We start from the raw sequence: 25,438 nt of genomic DNA, 5'->3' as shown, positions 1-25,438 counted from the left end.
AGTTAAAATAGGCTCTGAAATGGGGAATCTTTGCAGAAGGCAAAGTGTTGGTTACGTATTGTGTGTGTTTGTTGCTGCCTGCTCTTGTGTTGGGTTTTGGGTCTGGGTTCTGCAGCTTGGAGTTCGTGCTACCTGTGGATCTTCAACTTGGACTGACTTCTCGCGAGTGTGGCTTTCTCCCTTCCTGGATTGTGGACTGACTTGACGATGACTTCGTTTGACAGACTTGGAAACGATGTATCCTTTTGGCTTCTTCGGCGACGAATCTGGAATTACGGCTGGCTTTGGCAAACTTCTTCTTGCAGTTAACTCTTTGGAAACAGCGCTCTCTGGTGGAACTATTGTGTACAGCGTTGTTTGCTTGCTGGTTACTTTGACTGCTGTTTAATCCGGTTTTTCCTCCTATTTAATCTGGATTATTTTCTGTTTGCCTTTTGGAGCCCAGTTTGGGTAAATTCTTTGAGTTTTGGCCAGGGACACTGAAGTTAAGTATCTCTGAGCTTTTTATTTGTTTTTTGCAATAAACTTTTTGTTGGACTAAATAGTGTGTGTGGCTCTTTAAGGCCTCTGTGTCTCGACAAAGAGACCACAAGTGGCCCTTGGGAAGACCTCGTATTCAATGAGATTAATGTATTTTTTTATTTACTTCATTTCTATCCCGCTTTTCTCCACCCCAAAGGGGACTCAAAGCAGCTTAACCTATGGTCAAGCTATTCAGCCAGAAAAGGAAAAGAAAAGCAGAGGATCATATATTTTGCCAAATGATAGATTTGTGTGAAGTCCAAAGGAGTGGATCGACGCCAAATGGATAGAATTTTAAACTTGATGTGACGATATTCTCAGAGTAGTTCTGAGAAACTACTATACTGACATATAATTTTTAGATTGATTGATATAGCACTTTGCTTAACTCCGTCTTCCATTATTCCAATGCCAACCTAAGATCTTTACCAATGTTCTGACAACCAAAGAAGTAGCAAGCATGGTTTAAATTTGTTCTGCGCGGGCTTAAGAGTAAGGTGATGTTGCAGCTTACAAGATGATGTCTTTCTCACAGGCAAACAAGTACAAGTTTAGGTCTCAGTAATAGTCTTCCCACTTCTGATACAGCTAAATCATCTTCGCAGATAACTATCTTGTCCAGAATCCTGGGGTTTGGGTCATCCAAAATTTGTAAATATAATTATCTATAAATATTTTTTCTCTACCAACAGTCAGGCAGCATTCTAGTTTAGAGGAGAAATACAGATAAGAATGCCAGCATAATAACAATTTGATGACAATTGGCACAATCCTTCTTTTTAAATCCAAGTGAACAGACCATGGAGCTCATCTGAAATGGTGTAAAAATGAAGGAAGCTCAGGTATTCTTTCTAGCACGTGACCAGCAGAACCCATCCTAATAAGATAGAGGAATCCAAGTCTTCGAAATTAAAAGTCATTTGTCACTGATATGCTATTTTTCAGACACTTTTCAATTTGTTTTCTGCCAAAAGATGGGAGGGTACCAGGAGGATGAACAATTACAGGTCAACACAAATGGATAGGACATGGTTCTAGAATGATCTTCCAGAGCAAAGTTTTCAGCATTTAGCGTAAAGCATTTCCCTCCATACTTCCATTCAACCAGGCCTTTTTGATCATACTTTTTGATTTATTTTGAATCTGGCCTAATAGATACTGAGTTGGTTCCAGGACCTCTTGTGGACACAAAAATCCATGGATACTCAAGTTCCATTATATGCAAGAGTGTACTAAAATAATGCCTCTTATGTTAAATGGAGAACAACTCATATGAGTGACAGAGATCATCTGAGGAACTGTGAAATAGAAGGAAGATACAGTGAGGTTTGCCTGAACATCTGTGAGTGTACAATTTGTTTTTTTTTTTGGAGTTTTTTTAACAAAATATTTTCAAGCTGTCATTGGTTGAATTTGTGGGTACACAACACTTGGATACAGAGGGTTAACCTTTTGGATACAGACATCTTATTCCACTGTTACATTATATCAATAAGGTTTGATGTTTTGTTTTTTATTTTGTGTGAAATAACTTTAAATTTTTCAGTACTGTGAAATATGAATATGGCAGTATATAGAAATCTTAAATAATATAAAATGGTAACAACTGTTCTGGTTGAGGCAATCCAGTGGGAAATTATTTCAGATTCAGAAAGTGTTTAAAATAGACTTTTTATTCTAGTAGAAGTATTTGAGCAGAACTCAATCTTTTAATTCTCCTTTAAGTGTCTTAAAGCATAACTGACAGCACTGATTTCCTGACTCTTCTGGGCTATATGGAACCCGGAAGTTGAGGGTAACGTCTATCTGACCACATAGTCACTGAAAATGAGACATTTTGCCCCATGTTCCTCAGGAGTTAGGTGCTGTACCCAATATTACTGAACATTTACATAAAAGCACTGGGAATATTTTCTGTAGAGATGCACTGACTGTGGCTTTTCAGTATTGTGATAACTTGAACCTCAGGTTTCATTTTCTGCTTACCTGTATTCATTGGAAACATGTATCATGTAATGAAGGCAAACATAGCCAAATCATAGAATCATAGAATAGTAGAGTTGGAAGAGACCACATGGGCCATCCAGTCCAACCCCTTGCTAAGAAGCAGGAAATCTCATTCAAAGCACCCCCGACAGATGGCCATCCAGCCTCTGCTTAAAAGCCTCCAAAGAAGGAGCCTCCACCACGGCCCCGGGGAGAGAGTTCCACTGTCGAACAGCTCTCACAGTGAGGAAGTTCTTCCTGATGTTCAAGTGGAATCTCCTTTCCTGTAGTTTGAAGCCATTGTTCCGTGTCCTAGTCTGCAGGGCAGCAGAAAACAAGCTTGCTCCCTCCTCCCTATGACTTCCCTTCACGTATTTGTACATGGCTATCATGTCTCCTCTCAGCCTTCTCTTCTGCAGGCTAAACATGCCCAGCTCTTTAAGCCGCTCCTCATAGGGCTTGTTCTCCAGACCCTTAATCATTTTAGTTGCCCTCCTCTGGACGCTTTCCAGCTTGTCAACATCTCCCTTCAACTGTGGTGCCCAAAATTGGACACAATGAAGGCAACTTAAGATAGAAAAATGGGTGGCCTTCCATCTGGTTTACATATTGGAATATACCTTCTATCTCATTTTATTACTTCAAATTCAAGTAGTCTGCCTATTGTCAGACTTTCATCAGTTCTATCCAAAACGCAAATCCATTATTTCCTGGAAAACAGGGACCTAATTACTAATATCCGGTAACTCAAATAATTGAGTTTCCTATCTTCTGGAAACTATGCTTGCTCAGGGCAACTGCAAAAGCACATGAGATGCTGTACTCGAGATGAAGAAAATGGCGAACCATCTGTTTTCCTTGTTGAATAAAACCCTATAAAATTATCAAGTTTCCATAAGTTGAAGGAATTCTGACGGCCTTAATTATCCTGGAAGAAACAATATATGGATCGAAGGGACTTTTAGGAGGTGAAGTTGTATAAAAGAACACAATAAAGTCTTCTTGGCAGGCAAACAGGTGAATGAATATGTATTCAAGAAGATGATGCTGACGTATAAAATTAAACTTTGTACTGAAACTTTTGCCCAACATAGGAGAAATGCACACAGAAGCACAGAAGGGGCAAAACTGATTATAATTCTACATACCTAATTTTTTGTTATAGGATATCTCTAATGGACTCCAATGGGTTTATAATGTGTTCTATAACAAATCCTTTTTTGTAGAAGAGGCTCAAGGCTGGGAAATTGTCCATACACTACCCAACACACACAAACATACCTTGATAAAGTCAAATATTGTAGAGTTTGTCTACTAGTGTTGTCACATAAAATAAAACCACACTGATGAAGTTCGCTCTTCTCCAATCTTTACTGTTCAAAGCAGTTTACATAACAAGCAAAAGCTAAAGCACAGGCACTATAACAAATGTAATTTTACTGCATTCAAATAGCAATGCAGTTTTTTGCTATTGCTCACATGATCTAACTGAAAGAAATCCAGGAAGCACAGTCACTAGCAGGATGAATTTTACATGTTTAGGATAGCTTTCAGATTCACTCTAGCAAATTTTCGTTATGAGGTCCTTTAAACTGTAATTACAGGAGGACTCTTGTTTTGAGGAACTGGCCATCTATTTTCCAGTACTATGCTCATTGTACTGTTCAAGCTTTACAAATAATAATGGCACCTTTTTGCAAATTATGACATTATAAATCATTATGCCATCGTAATTCACTTTTTTATCGTTATGGAAGTCTGATTCTGTTCCAATTACACAATAACAAAATCTCTTCCCCACCCCACCTTCAACATGGTCATTGCTGTTGGAGAATGAGTTAAGCAATGTCTAAGTAGCTGAATCTCTGAATGTCCTGAAGACCGCTGAAGGGTATCTACAGATGCTTCATGCATCAGGTTCTGCTGTAGGAAAATGGCTCGATGCACCCAAACACATTGATCTGGTCTCTTAACAATACAGAAATTATTGTGGTGGTAGAGGGGCTGCACTGCTTATAAGGCGAGTTTTTGAGGGCAGCATTGGGAGATATAGCTAAACGGCATACATGCACTTCATGATGCTGGATTTTGGCCTACATTTAAACCACCAATCATGCCAGCACCCATAATTTATTGGACTGCAATGTGCCCAGACAACACAATCAATAGTGAGAAATGCAGAGAATTACTGCACAGTATCTGGAAGGATTCAAAACTCCCACTACTTTAGTCTATCCTTGACATTGCATAATCAAAGTATTGAACAGTTATTCTACATTCATGATCAGGTGTATGTGTCATTATTTCACAGTTAAATTCCTTTTGTTGTTAAGAGATGTTATTTATGAAAATGCATAAATAATAATACATTAGTAAATTATGAATAGATGTCAAAGAATGCTGGTGATCATTTGTGTTACACAGCACAATTTCAAAGCATGTGAATTCCTTATGTGAATTCTAACAGTTTACTGTAACTGCAACTAGCTTACTTAACAGGTACAGTAGTCTCACTTATCCAACATATACGGGCCAGCAGAACGTTGGATAAGCGAAAATGTTGGATAATGAGGGATTAAGGAAAAGCCTATTAAACATCAAATTATGTTATGGTTTTACAAATTAAGCACCAAAATATGATGTTTTACAACAGAAAAAGCAGTTCAATACATGATAATGTTATGTAATAATTACTGTATTTGCGAATTTAGCACCCAAACTTCGCTATGTATTGAAAATCTGACTACAAAAACACTGACTACTAAATGGCAAACTGTGTTGGATAATACAGAACGTTGGGTAAGCAAAGGTTGGATAAGCAAGACTCTACTGTATGTACAAACTAACAAAGAGATATGATGGAACACTTTTTAAAAGAGCAAGACAGAAAAGAAATACTATGTACCTGAATGGCTTGCATTATTTGGTGTTATCACTTCAGCTTCTTTGTCACAACAGAGTTCTTCTTCATCAGAAAGCACCAAGAAAGCTTCTTTGGGCAAACTTTCAGTACTTTCAGGTTTGGATGGAGAATTGACTGAGTTTTCCACTTTATCCTCAGCATCCAAGTTAGAATGTTCCACTGGAAGCAAGATGGACTTGGAGAAACTATTCAACTCATCTGCTGGGGCAAGCTTTTCCAAAATAGGAATAATTTCATCAGTTTCCATGGTAGCTGCATTTCCCAAGATATTTTCAACTCCTTCATCCTCTACAGCTTTTGGAATGCTACCCTCTGTAAGCTCTGCAGAATGGGCCTCTTCATCTTTTGGGTCTCCATCTGTATCCAAACTGCTAGATATTGCTTCTTCACCAATATTCTCATTTAGAATAGTTTCTTCAGTATTCATTTCTTCTTCCACAATCATATCAGGAGCAGGAGCTAACTCCTTTGTTTCTACTGGCTCTACCACATACTCATTAACATTGCAATTTACTTCAGGCTCACTTGACATGGTTTTCTGGTCCAAGTCATCCTTTCCACAAGTGTTGTTGTGGTCCAAATCATTTTTTATATTAATCTCTTCTTGGATTTTTTTGTCTTTATCACAGTCAAGTACTTGGACTTCTGGGACAGTGTCTAAAGTAGTTCTGGTATCCTCATGTACTTGATCAGAACCAATGCACACAGTTGGGAGTTTGGGGGGTATTTCAAGTCTGGCAGTCAGGTCATCAGCCTGGTTCTCTTTGATATCTGGACTTTTGGTATGAATAATTTCTTCAGAATCCATTTTTACTTCTTCAGAGTCAAGTCCTAAATCCTCTATACCATTTACTGCTTTATCCTCAGAACAATCAGAATTAAATAAAGAGGAACTGAGATCTGAATCCCCATTTTCATGTTTCCCATTTAACAACTTAATGTCAGTGGTTTTCAAAAGCTCATCCTTCACTTTATACACACTGTCAAGCTGTTGACGATCACTGGTTCTCATAGTTTTGCGGGCCTTGAACACTTTTTTTTGACGCTCTTCATTGCTTTCCATTTTGATCCTAAAAAATAAAATATATATTTTCAGACCACAAAGACTATAATAATGCATTGCTACATACATTTCAAAGACCCCATCTTTCCCTATCAGCTTTAGTATTTGAAAAAACTGACATATTAATATGAATTGATACGCAGATTTGGAATTTAGAGAACCCTTTATAATTTAATTTTTAATTTTTACTTTTTAAATAATCTTTTGGATTTTCTTTCTTTTTAACACTAAGGACAACATAAAGTGTATCAAATAATAGCCTGATGCAAAAGCACAGTTGATACAAATTATCTGCAACTGCTTGGTGACTGATGGGAAAACTACAGAGCAAACCAATATACAGCACGTTAAGTTTCATGGGAAGAAAAAAAAGATCTAGAAAAATCAATTTAATTGTTTCAACAGTAACTAAAAAATCTAATTAAATTAAATGTAAATGCATAATTAACGTCATTTTCATATTTTGAAAAGTTAAGAATTCACATTCTGCTAACCAAGCTCTGAAATCCTGGATCATTAGTAAAAAAAACCCAACTAGAACATCACAAAAAGAAAAAATAATAATAAGGAAATAATGCTTTAAAGAACAAAATACCCCTGGGCCAGGTCTATAAACACTACTAATCACATACAGTGTATTAAGTTATCTCTGGGTTATCTTTAAAACTATTCCAAATAAGAAGAATTCTGTGTCATGATCCTGTGTCATGATCCCACCAACTCCCACTACGGATGGTCTGGTCACTGTAACTTACAGCCAATATAAAGCAAACTAATTAAAATAATATGCCCCATAGGACTGATGGATCCAGAAGCTTTCCTGGTGACTTTTGGCAATTTTGTTGTTGTTCCGAAGGCAAGTGTGTCAATGCCCTGCCTGATTTTACAATGCTCTTACTGTTCCCTCTCATGGAGAAACTGGTGGCAATGAACAGAATTAAGATAGTGGAAAACAGAATGACACTGAGCACAGGTTAGGGCCTATTTTAAGGCCAACTACGACAATGTGAGCACCAAAAAATAAACTAAAATAAATATAGGTCTGCAAAGTGTTGTCCTGTTTCAAGTAGTTAGAAATATTTTGTTCTGGAATACTATAGAGTTAATATAGCGGCCCCCGCTGCCTCGCCTACACAGAACATCTGTGCGGGAAGCCTCCACGGCCCCCGCTGCCTTACCTACACTGCTCCTTTACCACCCCTTTACCAAAAGCAAGGTAACAACAATGTCTGTTATAGAACTACAATATGCCAATGATAATGTAATCCAGTGGTTCCCAAACTTATTTGGCCTACCGCCCCCTTTCCAGAAAAAATATTACTCAGTGTCCCCTGGAAATTAATTTTTAATTTTTTTTAATAGCAATTAAACAGAAAGATATATGTATTAATGCATATGGCAAATGCACCTGTGGCCATCACCGCCCCGTGGATCACTGCAGCGCCCACCAGGGGGCGGTAGCGCCCACTTTGGGAATCACTGGTGTAGTCTGTGCTCACTCAGAAGAAGACCTACAAGTCACTCTAAGCACCTTTGCAGAAGCATACAAAAAGCTGGGTCTCTCATTGAACATAAAACAAAGTGCTCCTTCAGCAGTCACCAGCCAATCCCTCTGCAATGCCACAAATACAGCTTAATGGTGTAACATTAGAAAATGTTGACCATTTCAGCTACCTTGGCGACCACCTCTCCACAAATGTCAACATTGACATTGAAATACACAGGGATCCCCAAACTAAGGCCCGGGGGGGGGGGGGGGGGGAGAGCACATGCGGCCCATTGAAGCCATTTATCTGGCCCCTGCGGACTAAATGGCTCAAAAGGTCTCTTCCAACCCTCTTTATTATTATGATTATGATTAACATTGAGGCTGTATTTATTCCTGTTTTGTTTTTTTACTTCAAAATAAGGTATGTGCAGTGTGCACTGCATAGGAATCTGTTCATAGTTTTTTTTAAAAACTATAGTCCGGCCCTCCAACAGTCTGAGGGACCATGAACTGGCCCCCTGTTTAAAAAGTTTGGGGACTCCTGGAAATACAACACTGTCTGAATTTTGCAAGTGCAGCATTTTTTCGAATGAAGCAGGGAGTGTTTGAGGATTGGGACATTCGTAGGGATAGCACTCGTGGAGGACTCCACCCCCTCTTCCGAGTCCTCCACGTTACCTGGCGTGACCCGGCTGGAGCGGCGGCAGAAGCCGGACCTGGCTGCCTCTTCCAAGCTCTGCCGCCACTGACCTTCACTCTTTTACCAACCCTCCCTCCCTCACTCATCCGGCAGGAGCAACATTCCTTCTTCCCTGGCTGCAGCAGCAGAGGCAGCCAGAGCAACATGGTGGGTCAGAGCAAGGGCCCAGCTGGCAGTGGTAGGGAAGGGTTCACTAGTTCCCCGGGGCTTGCAAGAGGGAGAAAGGTCACATAACAATTAAAATAATGTATAAATATTAAAATGAAAATAGTGTCCCTACTTTTATCGATTTCCACTTATTGCGGGAGGTCCTGGAATGGAACCCCCGCAATAAGTGAGGGAACACTGTATTGTGGAAGAAGCAAAAACCATCAGCACTGAAACTATGATCCTTCGCCATCAACTTTGCTGGACTGGCCACGTTGTCTGAATGCCTAATCTGCCAAAGCAGTTACTATACTCTCAGCTCAACAACAAAAAGCAAAATGTTGGTGGATAGCAAAAGAGATTTAAAGATGGGCTTAAAGCTAAAAATAAAAACTGTGGCATAGACACAGAGAACTGGGAAACCCTGGTTCTTGAGCATTCTAACAAGAGGTCAGCTGTTACCAACAGCCGCTCTGAGTCCCCTCGGGGAGAAGGGCGGGGTATAAATGCATGTAATAAATAAATAAATAAACAAACAAAACAGTGCTGTGGAATTTGAAGTGGCATGAATGGAAGGTGAAAGGCAGAAACGTGTCATGCCAACCCTTGCCATATGGAAATTGATGTCCTCATTGCGAATGAACAGGCGGATCAAGAATAGGTTTCTACAGTCTTTTTTTGGTTCACAGGGAAGAACATGCAGCAATACCACCAAACTTTTTATTTGGGTTAAGAGAAAACATTTAACAACTTTAGCACATGTAGCATGCATCAAACATGTATCTGACAGTTAGCTACCAAGTTTCTATTAATCAAATTGTACACAGTAGAAAAACATTAAAACAGGAATTACAAACTTCTGCTACATTCCCTGGCAGATCTTGTTTAGTTGAATAAATACTAAAATCTGCATTCCAATTATCTATTTTGCCCAGTAGTTTTTAAAACCAAAACATGGTTATACAATACATAATTTTTACAATAAATATGCAAAAGCTGTAACTGCAAAAGTGTGAATAAATCCAGAAGTTACTTACTCATCTCAGCTCTGTACAACATACATTTATAATTAGGCACATCTACTGAGTGATGTGTAAGTACTAAAACATCATACCAATCATTATGTTGCTAATAAACACAAAAACAAAACATTTAACAAAAAAGTTGATTTCCATTTTCTTAGTCACTTAGAAAATTTCATCTCTGCATATGACAACTATCAATCATTACAGAAATTCTAGATTACTTGGAATGTGGCACCATACTTGTGGTAATAGGAGTTATGCACACTGAACTTCCATTTATGGTTTGTTTCCCGTGACATTTCAGTTTTCAACTCAGACTCTTAAATTACAGCTTATTCTTAACATATGACTCTTGCTTGTTTGGGGAGAGATGAGCCAGAGTGATAGTTCTGGATATTAGAAGAAACAAACCATGAATGTGGTTTGCTTAGCCATTCCTGCTTTCAGCCAGAAGTCCAACTCATTTAGGTGTGTTTATGTGCCTTATATTTTTCTACAGATTTAAGACTCAAAGGAACATACATATATGACCTGCCCAAGCTCCAACGTACAAGATTTAATTAAATCAGATGTTAAAAAAATCTACTGACTCTACAATACAATTTCATTCAGTGTCCACAAGGGTGCACACTGTAGCTACTCAACAAATGTCTCATGGAAGTGAAGGGGGGGGGGGCACAAAACAGTAGGGAATTAGATCACAATAGACTAGTTTACATACTTTGGTTATATCTGTGCAAGCCAATCAGTAGTCCTCTTTAACGTCTTGCAGATGGCCAGTTCTCTCACACCAGAAGCGACTTGCAGTTTCTCAAGTCGCTCCTAACACAAAAAAAGGTTTCCAAAGAATAGAGGTATTCTAGAAAAAATGATCTTACACATAGATATGTTTATATTCACATTTGGTCCTTGAAGACCATGGCTGCATCATTTAGCCACTAATAACAACCATACTAAAAACTTTACAAAGCGGTAATTTCTCCTTCTAATAATTCATAAACCAAGTTCAAAATAATGTGTAAAATACTTTTTGCAAATTTGACACTTCAGATTATGTTTAGTAGGTTTTAGTTTTATTTACTGATTCAAACGCTTTCCTCCTAAGAATATGCCTTTTCTGACATTACATTTTAAGAAACAGTATTTGTCAGAATTCAACAGCTCTATTTCAAGAAAAGGAAACTATACAGTCACAACCGCCCTAAGGACATGCCTATTCTGGTATCCCATACTAAGAAATATTATCTGCTAGAAATCAACAACTTTATTTCAAAAAAAGGACACTCTACAGTCATAAAGAATTACCTTATAAAAGGACAGTATACAAATGAGACCTTATATATCGCTTTTGCAAAATCTTGTATAGATATTAGTCAAAATTATGTTTGCCTAAGTACTTCTTCCCGCATTGAACAAAGCCAGCGCCATTGCCAGACATTCCTCAAAATTATTAATTACATGTTCTTAATAAGAATTCAGGTTATGTGGCAAAACTCAATGTTCTAATTTACAAATGATATCCAAAAGGACCCTTGCCAGCCCAACTTGGTAGCTTTCAATTTCCACATCTCCCCTGTATTTTTTCCCCTAGAGAGAGATCACTGCTACGTGGCAACAAAGGAAGGTATTAGCATAGCTGCTATGGTTTAGTGTATAATCATAAACTCATGGGAGCTGCTCTTGAGTTGCTGAAAGGGTTAGCCAATCAGCTGCTAGTTCTTTGGGTTCTGCCTGGTAACAGGCAGAGGGGGAAAAAGAGTGAGAAAGAGAACTAGAAAAGGCTACAGAAAGAAAGCAGTATGAGCTAGAATCCAAAATGACTGTTTAGTGGTTCTCTACACATCAGGACTCTAGAACAGCATTTGTTAGTCATGCAAAAACAAATGACATTTTCCCAATGCACAAAAGGAGCATGTTAAAAGGAAATTATGTGAACATACAGTGTTGGTTAAAATCATGTCAGTAAGTCTGCTTGACTTTTAATGTTGTCTGCATGGTAATTATGGTCATTTGTATTTTGTTCTAGATTAAAACTCACAGACTACAATCTTATAACTTACAAGTAAAAATGCAACACTTCTTTTTCTGAACCTGGATGGACAATTTCCAAATAACCTATTCCAATTGTCTTTACTTACACAATGACCACTGCTTCTGTGTGTGTCAACTCTAACATGTAGGAATATGTAGAAGTATATATAATAGTGTCCTAGATTATCTGGCAATTTTTACATATATATCTTGTCTCACCTCATTTTCTGTTAACTTATTAATTCTGCTTAAAAATGCAAAATATTCCATATATGTATGTATGTATGTATATGTGTGTGTTAATATAGAATTATATAGATTTATTGAAGCTTTTAATATTATAAACATGTATTCATTTTCTATAAATGCCATTCTACATTTATGTCCTCCATTTAAAAATAATTCAGAACATATATTTCAAACAGAAATAAATGCATGCACCTCAAATGAAATGAAATAAATCTGTAATCACAATATCAGCGCTTATGTTGCCGATTTTACTTCCTAAGAAACGAATTCAGATAAATTGGAGCACATAGCAGTTGTACGTATAGCATTCTTTCTTTGTACAATGTTCCAATATTTAGAAGAAGCATGAATGAGGGAGGGAAAAATAAAATAGCAGTCCTCCTCCCACTAATTTCTTGAAACCCTGTAATTTCTGAAACATACCCAAGAGGGAGCCAGCTGTAGTCACACTCTTAGTTTGTGTGATCTTCGCACAGGAAAAATAAATCGGTAGCTTTGCTTCATTGTTATGGATTCCTTTCCCTGTTCAAATTCATGCATTCTGATTGGCTCAAGGAAATGGAAAGCCAACCACCAATCAGAAGTGAGAACTCTTTGTTCTGCCCAGCAACAAGGAAAATATATGAAAATCACTACATAACATTTAGTTAAACAGTGAATTATTATATTACTTTAAGGCATAACCCTTTTAATTGCTGTAAGAATCTAGAAGTTAATTATCAGTTTTTTAACCTTTTTAACATTTAAGGATAAATTTACGTGTTTTTTCAAATACACAAAGGTATTATACTATGCAAGAAATGCATCGGAGTGCATATATTCTCTGCAAATAATTCAAGGACTGAATCAATCAATCAGACTGATTCTGATTTAATCTTAACACATTTCTGACATTGGTGAGATACACAAACTGTCTTCCACGCCTAAACATTTAAAAGCTACACATTAACCTGAGATCCAGTAACACACAAAAAAGAGACTTTTGAACATTAGCTCAGTATGTTCCTGCAAATGGTGGTTGATAAACTACCATAATCCTATGGTGCTGGAATAATCAAAGGACTGTAATGGCTTATCATTCACCTGTATGGGCCTCCAGCATCCTGTTAACTTGCTGTCCATTCTTCATGTCCTCCTCTCCCAGAATTGTGAATTCAGAAGCAATTTTTTAGTGGAATCAGTCAGGAGGCATGTCATAAATCAAAATTTATAATTTTAAATGCCAAGGCTGTTTCATATATTTCTAGGAGTTAAGGGAAGTTGTTTAGAATTTTTTATCAAATATATTTCACGTTCTAAGTAGCCAGATTATTTATGTGGTCATAATTAAATGTCGTACGCTGCCATTTTAGATGTTATTACATCTATGAAGGAGTTGGAAAATAGAAAAATATTGAAGGTCTGGCATACTACAACCTTGCTCCCTCTGTGGTTTGGACACGAATTATGAATTTATAATAGTATGTACCTCTCTCAGTCGGAGGCTTGTGCCATGTCAGCATATGCCTACTCATGTTTTCATGGATGCAAAAAAAAATATTATCTAGTCTTGTCATGAATGTACTTGGGAAAGGGGTTGTCACTCTCATGTGCCTCCCACTGCTCTCCTATGACCACATTTCACTGCTGGTGCATAAACCAGGAGTAGAATTGCTTTTGTACTCACAAGACACTTTTAAAAATATATACTGAACATTCTTGCTTTATTGGAAGCATTAATTAGACCAGGCAAAAGGGACAATGCCATACTTACCTATTTTATATCTATTTATACATAACAACATAAACCAGCAACTTTTTCTCACATACACATACACATGCACACACAGTCATAAGTTCCTAGAGAAAAGCAATTCAATGTGGAGAAAATACTTTTTAAAAAAATGTTCTGTATTTAATGAATACACCCATTTTGATGGATTTCATACTTCAGGATGTACATTTAACTTTGCCATGCTCTTGACAAGATGGATGCCAGCATTTTACCTGAGCTCTGGCCCCGCCCTCTCCAATTTTGATATGCCCATTATATTCCTGGTTTCTGGTTACAGAGATTACCTTTGATTTATTTTAATGATGTTTTTACACTTTGCTGTATTGTTTAATTATATTGTCATATATTTTAAAATGTTTTTATTTGATTAACTTAGTTTTATTGGGCTTGATCCCGCTTGTAAGCCACCCCGAGTCACTTTGGGGAGATGGTGGCGAGATAGAGAAATAAAGTTGTTATTATTAAAGTTACTATGGACAATGTGCTGATGGAAACAAAAAAAATCTAAATTATAATGACATTCTTTCATGAAAGTCGAAATTTGCGCTACAGGCCATGATGACACAACAGTGATCTTTAGTATATTTATAGTTGTATGTAACACCTCATTTCACAACATTTTGATGTCATCATGAGAAACACTTTTGAATCCAATAATAAAATTTGATATAAATATTTGTATAGCAAGAGTCAACATTAAGAAACAAAGTGCCATAAAGGAATATTAGTTCCTTTTCTATTACAGCGTTTTTAATGTTAATTAACAAAAGGGCAAACTGAATACCTACCCAAATTGCATCTGATTTGTTTCTCAGAAACTACATCTTGTTTTCCTACTTCTTCTATCCACTGAGAAGAATTTCTTTCATGAGGGAAATGAAATGCACCTGATTGCACATGCACAGTCACAGATAGAGATCACAGCCAACCTCACACCAAAGTCATAAATGGGGATCAAGTAGGAAGGGATGAGACATTTCAGGGACATGGTAAATTAAAGTCTGATAATAATACTGATTCACCTTTTTTCCCCCTGGTAGCCTACTGGTTTGTTTTTGTATTAAAAATGACAATGTTTTTTGCAAGTGTAGAAAAGATACTCTTAATTAAGAGTCCCCTGAAGCCATGTTGCCACCTTAGCAGCAAGACAGGCTACAGAAAGTATACTTGACTAGCCTCATGTTAAAAAACTGAGTGAAGATTTGCATAGCCACTCTGATTGGCTGCTGAAAATTGCTTTGTATAATCCCTTCAATACCAGAGGCTGAGAATCGGCAGGAAGTAGAGAGAGGTCTGCCTGGCAACAAGGCTAAAAATAGAATCGATCTGAAGCATTGGAAAGGGGGCAGGAACAGGGGCAGGGCACAAATCTGACTTTTCTCCCACTATGTGCAGTTACAATAGTAAAAGTACATGCTCTTCGCCAAATAACTTTGACACAACAATGCTCTCTGAACTTCAAAAGCATATGTGCAGCTAATCTGAATGCACAGTGATTTATGCTGTCTTCAAATAAACTGCTCAACATCAGTATTAACTTTTTCTGAGGTTACTTCCTTTTTAAAGCTAATTTAAAGGCAGGAAATACAGTTCAATCTTCAGAATGTAATTTTTCCACTATTTTAGCATTTCACAAAATGACACAAAAAATTCAAAATGACTTGGCTAAAAAGGAAATTTTAGGTAGTAAATATATATTTATATCTGCAAGCTTCTATGTCAATTAAGGCTTGGCATTAAAATATCACGGCAGGAGCTGCATTATTATGGTACTCTAATACCACCTATCACAATACAAGACAGGAAGAATACATACTTTCAATTCAATGGAGAAATAAGGGTATGCCATGTTCACCTCTCACCCTACTTTTTCTCCTTGAATGGTCTCTGCACTAAGACCTCATATTGCTGCTTAGGTTCACACAAACCCTCAGTTGCCTGTACTGGGAACAAAGGGACTATGTGTCGTTGTTCTTGAAAAAAATCAGACTCCACACCTCTAGATCTACAATTCTGGCTGGGTCCAGATCATTAGATCTAATCTGATTAAAGGCAGGATATATGATAGCAGAGACACTGAAGCACGGACATCCATATTGCCACCATGTAACAATGTGGGGGATGATCACCCATGTTTTTTCATTTTATTTATTTCATGTCAAAAGCATTGCATAATAAATAAGTTTAAAAGCGATAAAATAAAGGAATCACAAACAGCTAAATAGTGTTAGACCAAAAGTGGGCAACAGCAATCGCACTGTCCGTAGCTTTTTTTCAAGTATTTGGGTCCTTTACAATAGGGAAAACCCTATCTGTAATAATTTAGTTCAAGGATCCTGCGCAGATATGAAAAAACATGTTTCATTGCATCGCTTTTAAACATTAATGCTACTCTCTTAATGCTATAATGACATGCGATTTCCTGCTTCTTGGCAGGGGGTTGGACTGGATAGTCCATGAGGTCTCTTCCAACTCTATGATTCTATGATCTGTTTAGTAACCACCAATTTATTAAATCCTGACTCTCAAATTCTAGAAATTAAAGTAATTGTTTAAGTAATCCATTTTTATCTTGGCCCATAAAATTACTGCAGAAATCAAGAGTCGGCAGTTTGTACAACATGATGGATACAAACAGATGATAGGTGGTTGCTATAAAGGATCCAACATTTATAAAAGGTAAAGGTTTTCCCCTGATATTAAGTCCAGTCGTGTCCGACTCTGGGGGTTGATTGGTGCTCATCTCCATTTTTAAGTCAAAGAGCCAGCATTGTCCATAGACGCCTTCTAGGTCATGTGGCCAGCATGACTGCATGGAGCACCATTATCTTCCCACAGAAGCGGTACCTATTGATCTACTCACATTTGCATGTTTTCGAACTGCTAAGTTGGCAGAAGCTGGGACTAACAGGGGGCGCTCACTCAGCTCCCCAGATTCAAACCGCCAACCTTTCGGTCAGCAAGTTCAGCAGCTCAGTGGTTTAATCCACTGCGCCACTGGGGGCGCCATCCAACATTTATACTTATCTAATATTAATTACAATCTGAATGACAATCTGACTCAGCCTTTAACTAGCTCTTTGCTTTCTTTCTAGGTGGGTTGCTTCTTTATATAATTTTAATAAATTTCAGGAAATTATGAGGACTAGAAACTTATTTCGCAATACATCTAGAGGTGGGATAAGTACTTTCTTATTATATTATCAGGATTTCTATTTGCAAATTTGATTCTACCTACTGACACTCCCTTATCATTATCATATTGTTATTACCTTTCAAAAACAGAGACAGATCGCAAGTTCTTATTGTTACACATTTGGAGAGACAATGTAGATTTTTATAAATGTGTTTATCATAACAATATTTTCAAAAAAATTAAAGCAATTATATTTTTATGAAGAGATTCCTAAACTCAACTTTGAACTATCTTGACCAAATTAATCTGCTGACGTTTTTAAAATAAAATATGTGTCTGCTTCCAGCAATCTAAGTAGGTCAGTAATATATCCTCGTAAAACGCAGAAAAAAACAAAGCTTTTAAAACTCAAGGAAGAATAAATAGAAGCAGAGAGACACAGACCTTCCCTTTCCACCCTTGAATAAGATCTTGGCAGGGCCTGTCAAAATACTATAAAGGCACTGGTTTTCTTACCTGGAGCCAGCCTGACACATGCATCAAGCGAACCTCCTCCTCAGCTCAGCTGCTTATGTACTAAAAGTCCAGGGGAACACTTCTAGGTCGGCCATCTTGAGAACAAACCTTACTTGTTTTCATACAAGCAAAATATCTTGCATTTTAGCTAAACACCTGATCACAGCATGATCTTTTCTTTGGTCGCCCACATATGTGGAATAGGACAGGCCAAAATCTTTGTTCACACAACAAATATTCCTGGAGGAATTGCATTCTCTCTGTTAAAGAATATAGCCTGAAAAAGCCAGCAGCAATGAAAAGTCTTTAGAATGAGGCTATTCGTACTGCTTGCTGCAGTGCTAGCAGTTGCCTGTACAGAAGTATATGCAGTGTGAGACCTCCCCAATGCCATACAGTAGCAGAAAAATGCATAATAGAGGACAACAGAAAGGAGCACACAAAACCTGTTAGCAATTCAGTATTAACATTTAAATCTAAACGGCTGGATAATCTTGGTACCTTTTAATAATACAGAAAGACATAAAATTATAAAAAATATTGTCATATAATGTTTGCAATCATTTTTTCTTCTGATCAGAAAATGAGTACTTGGGACATTCTGGACAAGATAAGTGTCCATGACAGAAGCTAACATCAAGCTAGAAAGATGTTATGGCTAGCTGGCACAGTAAAAAATAACATAAAGGAACCCTCATCTTACTGAGTAAGAACTTCAGAATATACATATTTAATATCTGTTGATCAGTAGCCTAAACAAGAACATAATTGACTCAACATTCGCATATTCCTGCAAAATCAGTATATTTTAATTACCTTAAAACAGTATGTGAATATTTTAATCCATTATTTAATTCTCCAAAGCCTATGTATTAAAAAGCCTGTGTTTTTAACAGATTCATAATGAACAAATTTGAGCCATGAAAAAACAATGAACGTTTTTTCCCCATGTCAGGAGCGACCTGAGAAATTGCAGGTCGCTTCTAGTGTGAGAGGATTGGCCGTCTGCAAGAACATTGCCCAGGGGACACTTGGATGTTTACCATCCTGTGGGAGGCTTCTTTCATATCCTTGCAAGGGAAGCTAGAGCTGACAAATGGGAGCTCACTCCGCTCCCCGGATTCAAACCGTCAACCTTTTGGTCAGCAATCCTGCTGACACAAGGGTTTAACTCATTCTGCCACTGTGGGCCCTGAACAACGAACTTACAAATCTTTTTAAAAACAATTAAACCTTTAGAAAATGTCTGTTTTCATCTTTCCCACTCTATTCTTCTATACTCAATATGGATGAAGTAGTAGTCAGTTTCTCTTCTACACATGTACTGGACTACTGGGTAGATGGCAATGAGAGTACAGTGTTCCCTCGCTTATCGCTGGGGTTAGGTTCCAGGACCACCCGCAGTAAGTGAAAATCCACAAAGTAGGGACACTACATTTATTTTAATATTTATACATTATTTTAGTAGTTATACACTATTTTAAGTCTTTATCAACCAATCGTGTGTTGATAAATCGCCTCCTTCTCCTCCCGTTGCCACTTAGGCTCCTTTTATCTCCCTTTGGCTTCTCCTTTCCTTAGGCTGTAAATTGTAATTTTTGTATGATTTATAATAGTCTTTTAGAGTTTATTGAAAAACCGCGAAACAGCAAATCCGCGAAAAGTGAACCGCAAAGTAATGAGGGAACACTGTATTGAACTATTCATTACATACAGACTGTAGCTGTAGCCATAACATACTCTACATGTAGTGAAGATGAATGTCCTGTCTAACACAAAATATAAACAGGTGCTGTGTAAGTTGTGGTGTAGTACAGTAGAGTCTCACTTATCCAACACTCGCTTATCCAACGTTCTGGATTATCCAACGCATTTTTTTAGTCAATGTTTTCAATATATCGTGATATTTTGGTGCTAAATTCATAAATACAGTAATTAGTACATAGCATTACTGTGTATTGAACTACTTTTTCTGCCAAATTTGTTGTCTAACGTGATGTTTTGGTGCTTAATTTGTAAAATCATAACCTATTTTGATGTTTAATAGGCATTTTCTTAATCTCTCCTTATTATCCAACATATTCGCTTATCCAACATTCTGCCGGCCCGTTTATGTTGGATAAGTGAGACTCTACTGTAGTTTTGAGTGTTAAGTCAGGATACCAGGAGACAGGGTCTGAATCCATGGAAGCCTGCTGGTTAACACTGAGCAAGCCATACTCTCTCAGCTTCAGAAGGCAGCAAGGGCAAACCTCCTCTGAATCAATTTTGCCAGAAAAAATCCCATGGAAGGATTATTCTAAATCAGAAAAAAATATCTGAATGCATACAGCAACAATAAATCAGTGGTGGTGAATCTTTCACTTATTTCAGTTTGAGATCTGAACTGAACTTATTTTCCTCTTTCCGATCTAACAGCTTTATATTCCTTTGGATTGCAATTTCCATTATAGCAATTGCTAACAGTTCAATAGTGAAAACTCCACTGGGAAGAATCAGCTTGAGCTGATATGCCAGCTATATCCCTTACTAGAGAATTTGAGGACCTAAAGATGGTAGGGTGCATACTTGTAAACTCAAGGTTGGACTTCTGCTCTGCCACATACCTCTGTATCAAGTTTGGAAACTCCAGTTAGATCAAAACATGGCAGCCAGATTGGTTACAGGAGCTTCTAGTAGTGAACATATTGCATCCATAATAACCCATACAAAAGTCACTTCAGTGATTGCCAATTAATTGGTTAAAATATTTAAAGTCCTACATGGTTTAGGTCCAGGCTATCTATAGATTCGCCTTCTCTTGGTGTAGTAATAATAATAATAATAATAATAATAATAATAATAATAATAATTTATTTATTTATAGGTCAGCCTATATCCCCAGGGGGACTCAGACCTTCACACCTAGGAAGGTCTGCTTATTAGGAAGGGATGCTTATTCTAAGATTCAGAACTCATATGGCAGCTGTCACTCAGAAGACGTTTTCATTGGCCACCCCTAAACTGTGGAATGAGTAGCCAAAAGAGGCTTGACAGTTAAATGAGCTGTCAGTATTCAAGACAGAACAAAAGACCTATTTATTCTAGCAAACCTAGCCAATCCATTTTAAACTGTGAATTTGTATTTTAATACAGTAGAGTCTAACTTATCTAACATAAACGGGATGGCAGAACATTGGATAAGCAAAATGTTGGATAATAAGGAGGGATTAAGGAAAAGCCTATTAAATGTCAAATTACGTTATGATTTTACAAATTAAACACAAAACATCATGTTTTACAACAAATCAACAGAAAAAGCAGTTCAATACACGGTAACATTATGTAGTAATTACTGTATTTACGAATTTAGCACCAAAACATCACAATGTATTGAAAACATTGACTACAAAAACAATGATTACTAAAAGGAAAACTGCATTGGATAATACGGAACACTGGATAAGCGAAGGTTGGATAAGCGAAACTCTACTGTATATATACATTTGTATTGTATTTTAATCCTTGCACTATGTATTTTAATATATGCATTTTGTGATGATGTGCTGATGTATATCTTATAAAATTGGGTAACCAGAAAAAAATATTACTATTTGGAAGGACATTTGCAAGTCCTAAGGTGGTCCATGGAACATCTGGTTACACCACTGAAAAAGTATATAAGGCTTCTTGTGTTTATGATCAATATACACTTGCCACGACACTAAATAAGAAAGTATGAACAGATAAACAAACAAATGGATCAAAGATTGTATCTATTTAAAGTATCTGTGTAAGAGATGGAAGTGACGAGTTTTACTTTTTATCTTTTCTTTTCTCTGTTTCTCTCCTTTTTCTTCCTATCTACTCATTGCACCTCTGTTTCTAAAAACCTTATGTGTTCTCACACTCTCACTGTAAATTTTATTTGGAAATTCAATAAAAACTATTCAAAAATATATATATACACTTGCCATCATTGTATCAATAAAGTTTGTATTATTATTTTCCTTAAAACTGGCCCAGTTTCTTCCTGTTTAATATCCTTGAATTTAGTTTGACAGACAAGGTACTGAGTGGACAGGACCCTGAACTAATATAACAAAAAACCCCTGATACGGTTAGTAAATATTCTATAGAACTTCTGGAGTTTAACATGCACCATTCCAAATCTTGTATTGTATGAAATACACACAGTGCACCCTTAAATCAACCGCTCTCAATAAACCTTGTGAGCTGTAAAAAAGATGAAAATATTCAACAAGTTTTAAATATTTATACATTTGGGCAGTGTTTCACAGGTAAACCTCCAAACATTTCTAGTAATTAGTTGGGCTTCTTTGTAATCTCCCAAAAGCAGGCAGGAATATCAATTAAGAAGGAACCTAGGCTTTTAAAATGTAAATTAAAGTTTAGTTCACAGATCAACATGAAATATCACCTTTATTATCATTACTACTAGGCAGTAACTATAACTGTGATAACAAAAGTTAACAACAAGCATCCCAACTTAACATGTTAGAGATCAATCTATGCTGTTTCAGATATCGTTGTATCTCATTTGAAGGGGGAAAGCATCCAGTCTCCAAAAGAAGCACAAGGGGAATAAATAAAAACAATACAAATGGTAATCTATTAAAACATAAGTTTGGTAAAATGGGCTTTTTTTGCTTTTATTATTACTGAAACATACCAATGATAATAATTTTGCTCAACAGAACTCTTTGGGGCAATGAGCAATTTTGTTTCATATTTATTCCCAGGTCCACTAAAATCAACTTGCATTTCACATTGCAAATAAAGTTGATTGCCCTGATTACAAAGTTTTGACAGAATTAGTACTGGAACTAACTGGCCTTTTCATATTAGCCTTACTGTGTAATAACTGGCTTTTTGATATTAGCCAGAACAATATTTATAATATGCAACTTGCTAATGCCTCATTAAAGGATATGGTAATTTCTACATTCCTCCTCAATGCTGAAGAAAGAAACAATGAAATTCCTGTTGAAGAAGTCGAGCCTTGATTCCGTGGCTGTGAGGAGTTTTCAATCAGATTCATGACTTTCATTTCTCACAAAGTTTTCAAGTAGATGGGATCATCTCGGATACAGACAGATTCGGACTTCATGCAACGATCAAAATACACAAATGTTGTACCTTCCCACCTTGAAACTGGGAAAAGGACAGGTTGCTTACCTGTAACTGTGGTTCTTTGAGTGGTCATTTGTGAAAAAACACACATGGATTATTCTTTGTGCAGAGCAGACTCAAAACCTTCTAGATCTCAAGAGATACAATTTTGGCACACTGCCCACTGCACTACCCATATAAGTTGGCAGGTCCTGCCGAAACCTCTGTTCCTTTTTGTCCACTGCAGCAACAGCACATATTTGGGACCTTGGCTCATTGGCTCATTGGGTTTCTTTGAAGAGACTAGGTTTGATTTTTGGCTTCTCACGTGCTTTCTTCCACCTAACTCACACTGTTTATGTATATTGGCCAAGGATGGTTGTTCTGTTATCTGGATTCCTTGATCTTGGTCTGTTTTCAGTATGGTACTCTATGATGTGAACTAGAATTACCACTCCAGCTGCCTCCTGTGTCTCGGCAAAGCTCACGTGGTACTTCAAAGACGAAGAAGTCAGCTAGGCCTTTTTCACTGACTCCCAACTTGCCAGTGCAGTTCTAAACGTCCTCAGTATCATTCATATCAACTCTCTCATTGAAGTCAACCTCAATGCCAGCTACTTCAATCTCAACGGCTCCACCAACTACAGTCTTCTCAGCTTCTCTGGCCAATTCAGCCTATTTGGCAAAGGGGCAGTCTCTCCAAGAACCTTTGATACTGTGATCAAAGAAGTTACAGCAGGCTGTGGATGAACCACCTCTAGACATACTTCCTTTGATGTTTCAAAAAAGAAACATAACAAGAATTATAAGGACCAGTGTGAGAAGACACCGTTCCCTCTATTTTACCAGCATTCATAGACCACCTTGTAATCACCATATGTATTTGATAGCGGCAACCATCGCTGTTTCCTATAGCCTCAGTGGTCCATAGGGAAGAATTTCGCCCTCTGCCTTCTGCTGAGCCACAATGGTCACCTCAATTCAACATTACATCTGAATGCAAGATCTGCAATATGCTACTGACTTCTGACCAGCTCAAACCATTGAACCTCTTGAAACACAAGTTTCATCATTTTGGAATGCTGTCAAGCTTGCCTTTGGTCCTAAATTCCAACTCATTTGATTTCTAGAAGTTGAGTTCTTGTTGATCCCGTCATTGTTTGTATTCTTCAAAGTCTTCTTTGGGCTCTTGGGTGTGTGAGACCATACATCTCTTGATATAAATACCACCAATACCAATGATACTCCCCATATTATAGTAGGAGATTGGATAGAAGGCAGTGGGAGGAGTATAACCATATTCATCACAGATCAGACCGACTCTCCTTCACCTTCACCTGCATAAAAACAAGCTCCTGATCTCCTTTCCATAGGATAACTTTTGTTCTTCCTTTCTCTCTTCTCTTCTCTCCTAGTTGTCTCTTGAAGCAGGAGATCAATGCTGATAACATGATGGTTTATGTGCTCCCTCCCTCCTTCCCTCCCTCCCACATCTAATACCCTGTACCTTCCAGACAGCAGATCTTCACACAAGCTAGCAATATCTGAAATTGATATATAAACATGCAAATTATTTAACAGGCAGTCCTACATATAATTGCTAAAAGTGGATAACTGAAAACATGCAGTTCCAAACCTCAAATGTTATTGTTACTGCTGGGTGTTCAGTAGCTTAGTAATTACTTAGTAATTCAAGATTTGTCTTTGCTCCTTTCTATGTGTGTCCAATTTACCAGTGAACAGTGGTCTCTGGCCATTAGTCAACATTATACAGACTGGTGTCTTCAAATTTACTAACTCACTCATTCCTCTCATTCATACCACATATCATAAATTCATATTTCACTTGATCTTGTTACACCTCTATTTAAATAGTTCGAAGACCCCTGTTCTAGAAATACTTTGCACTGAATGTGTGGAGTTGTTCCGGGGCATATTGCCAGAGATGAAGCCATCTTGTCATCTGAATCTATACTGTAACTGGCATAAAGGGATAATAAAGTTCTAAGGCTTTGTTTAGTAATCCAAGTTTAAGAAAGCAGTGAATGTGCCCACTCACATAATAATATTAATATTTTTGCTACTTTGGTCTATTTGCCTCTATAATAAAATACTTTTGCTTTTAATAAAAGCAATGAAATTGTTCTTTAAAGAAAAAAAAACTACCAAAGTAAGAGAATCTTAAAAATAGATGTTAGCTTGATGGATATCAGCACCGAATCCACAATTAATTAAATACTGGTTAACAAGCATTACACACTTTGTGGGAGAAAAGATTTCATATCTGAATAAAGCAAGGTAGCCCACAGATAAGGCTGCTTCATTTTTATCACAGTTCTTTGCTCCAGCAAGATAACTTGATCAGTTGAATATTTTCAGAAACATGGTGGTTACTACCAGACATTTTTCAAATATATGAAAAAAATCTAGATAGCTGACAGTCTAAGCGCTCATAATTTGCATAAAAACTGTTATAAGTGATCTTTTATGGATAATTTATCCAGAAAATATTAATAAATGAATGTATTGTACATTCTTTTTGCTTTGAAACACTTTGCATTGTAATTTTGAGGGAACAAACAACATAAATATTTTATAAACTTTTTTTCGAAAGCAAGAGCCAATTAACATTTTGGCAGAACTTAGCCAAGTGTTAATAAAATTACTGACTTGGGGAAACAAGTGAATTGAACTGGTTTGTCCTAAATTATGTCCACTGGCTAATTCTAGCAAGACTTCATTTTTCCAAAAGAATGAACCTAAAG

The 25,438-nt window shown here is 37.1% G+C and overlaps 1 protein-coding gene across 4 annotated transcripts in view; it reads right to left on the bottom strand.

Annotated features, from left to right (window-relative positions):
• Nucleotides 1-25,438, bottom strand: part of atf7ip (activating transcription factor 7 interacting protein) — a 97,665-nt gene that overhangs the window by 49,797 nt on the left and 22,430 nt on the right. For 2 of the 4 annotated variants that reach the window (XM_016998165.2, XM_008122560.3), the window contains exon 2: nucleotides 5,414-6,501. In XM_016998165.2, coding sequence (XP_016853654.1) covers nucleotides 5,414-6,494 — 1,081 coding nt within the window. In that variant the 5' untranslated portion in view covers nucleotides 6,495-6,501. Of the gene's footprint in view, nucleotides 1-5,413; nucleotides 6,502-10,576; nucleotides 10,875-12,558; nucleotides 13,213-25,438 lie in introns of those variants that run through there. The other 2 variants (XM_008122562.3, XM_062982874.1) reach the window with 2 other exon arrangements.

Source organism: Anolis carolinensis, chromosome 5 (genome assembly GCF_035594765.1).
Source record: "Anolis carolinensis isolate JA03-04 chromosome 5, rAnoCar3.1.pri, whole genome shotgun sequence".
In the NCBI taxonomy this organism is placed as follows: Eukaryota; Metazoa; Chordata; class Lepidosauria; order Squamata; family Dactyloidae; genus Anolis; species Anolis carolinensis.
Note: the sequence above shows the minus strand (reverse complement) of the source record. Positions and strands in the feature narration are given on the sequence as shown.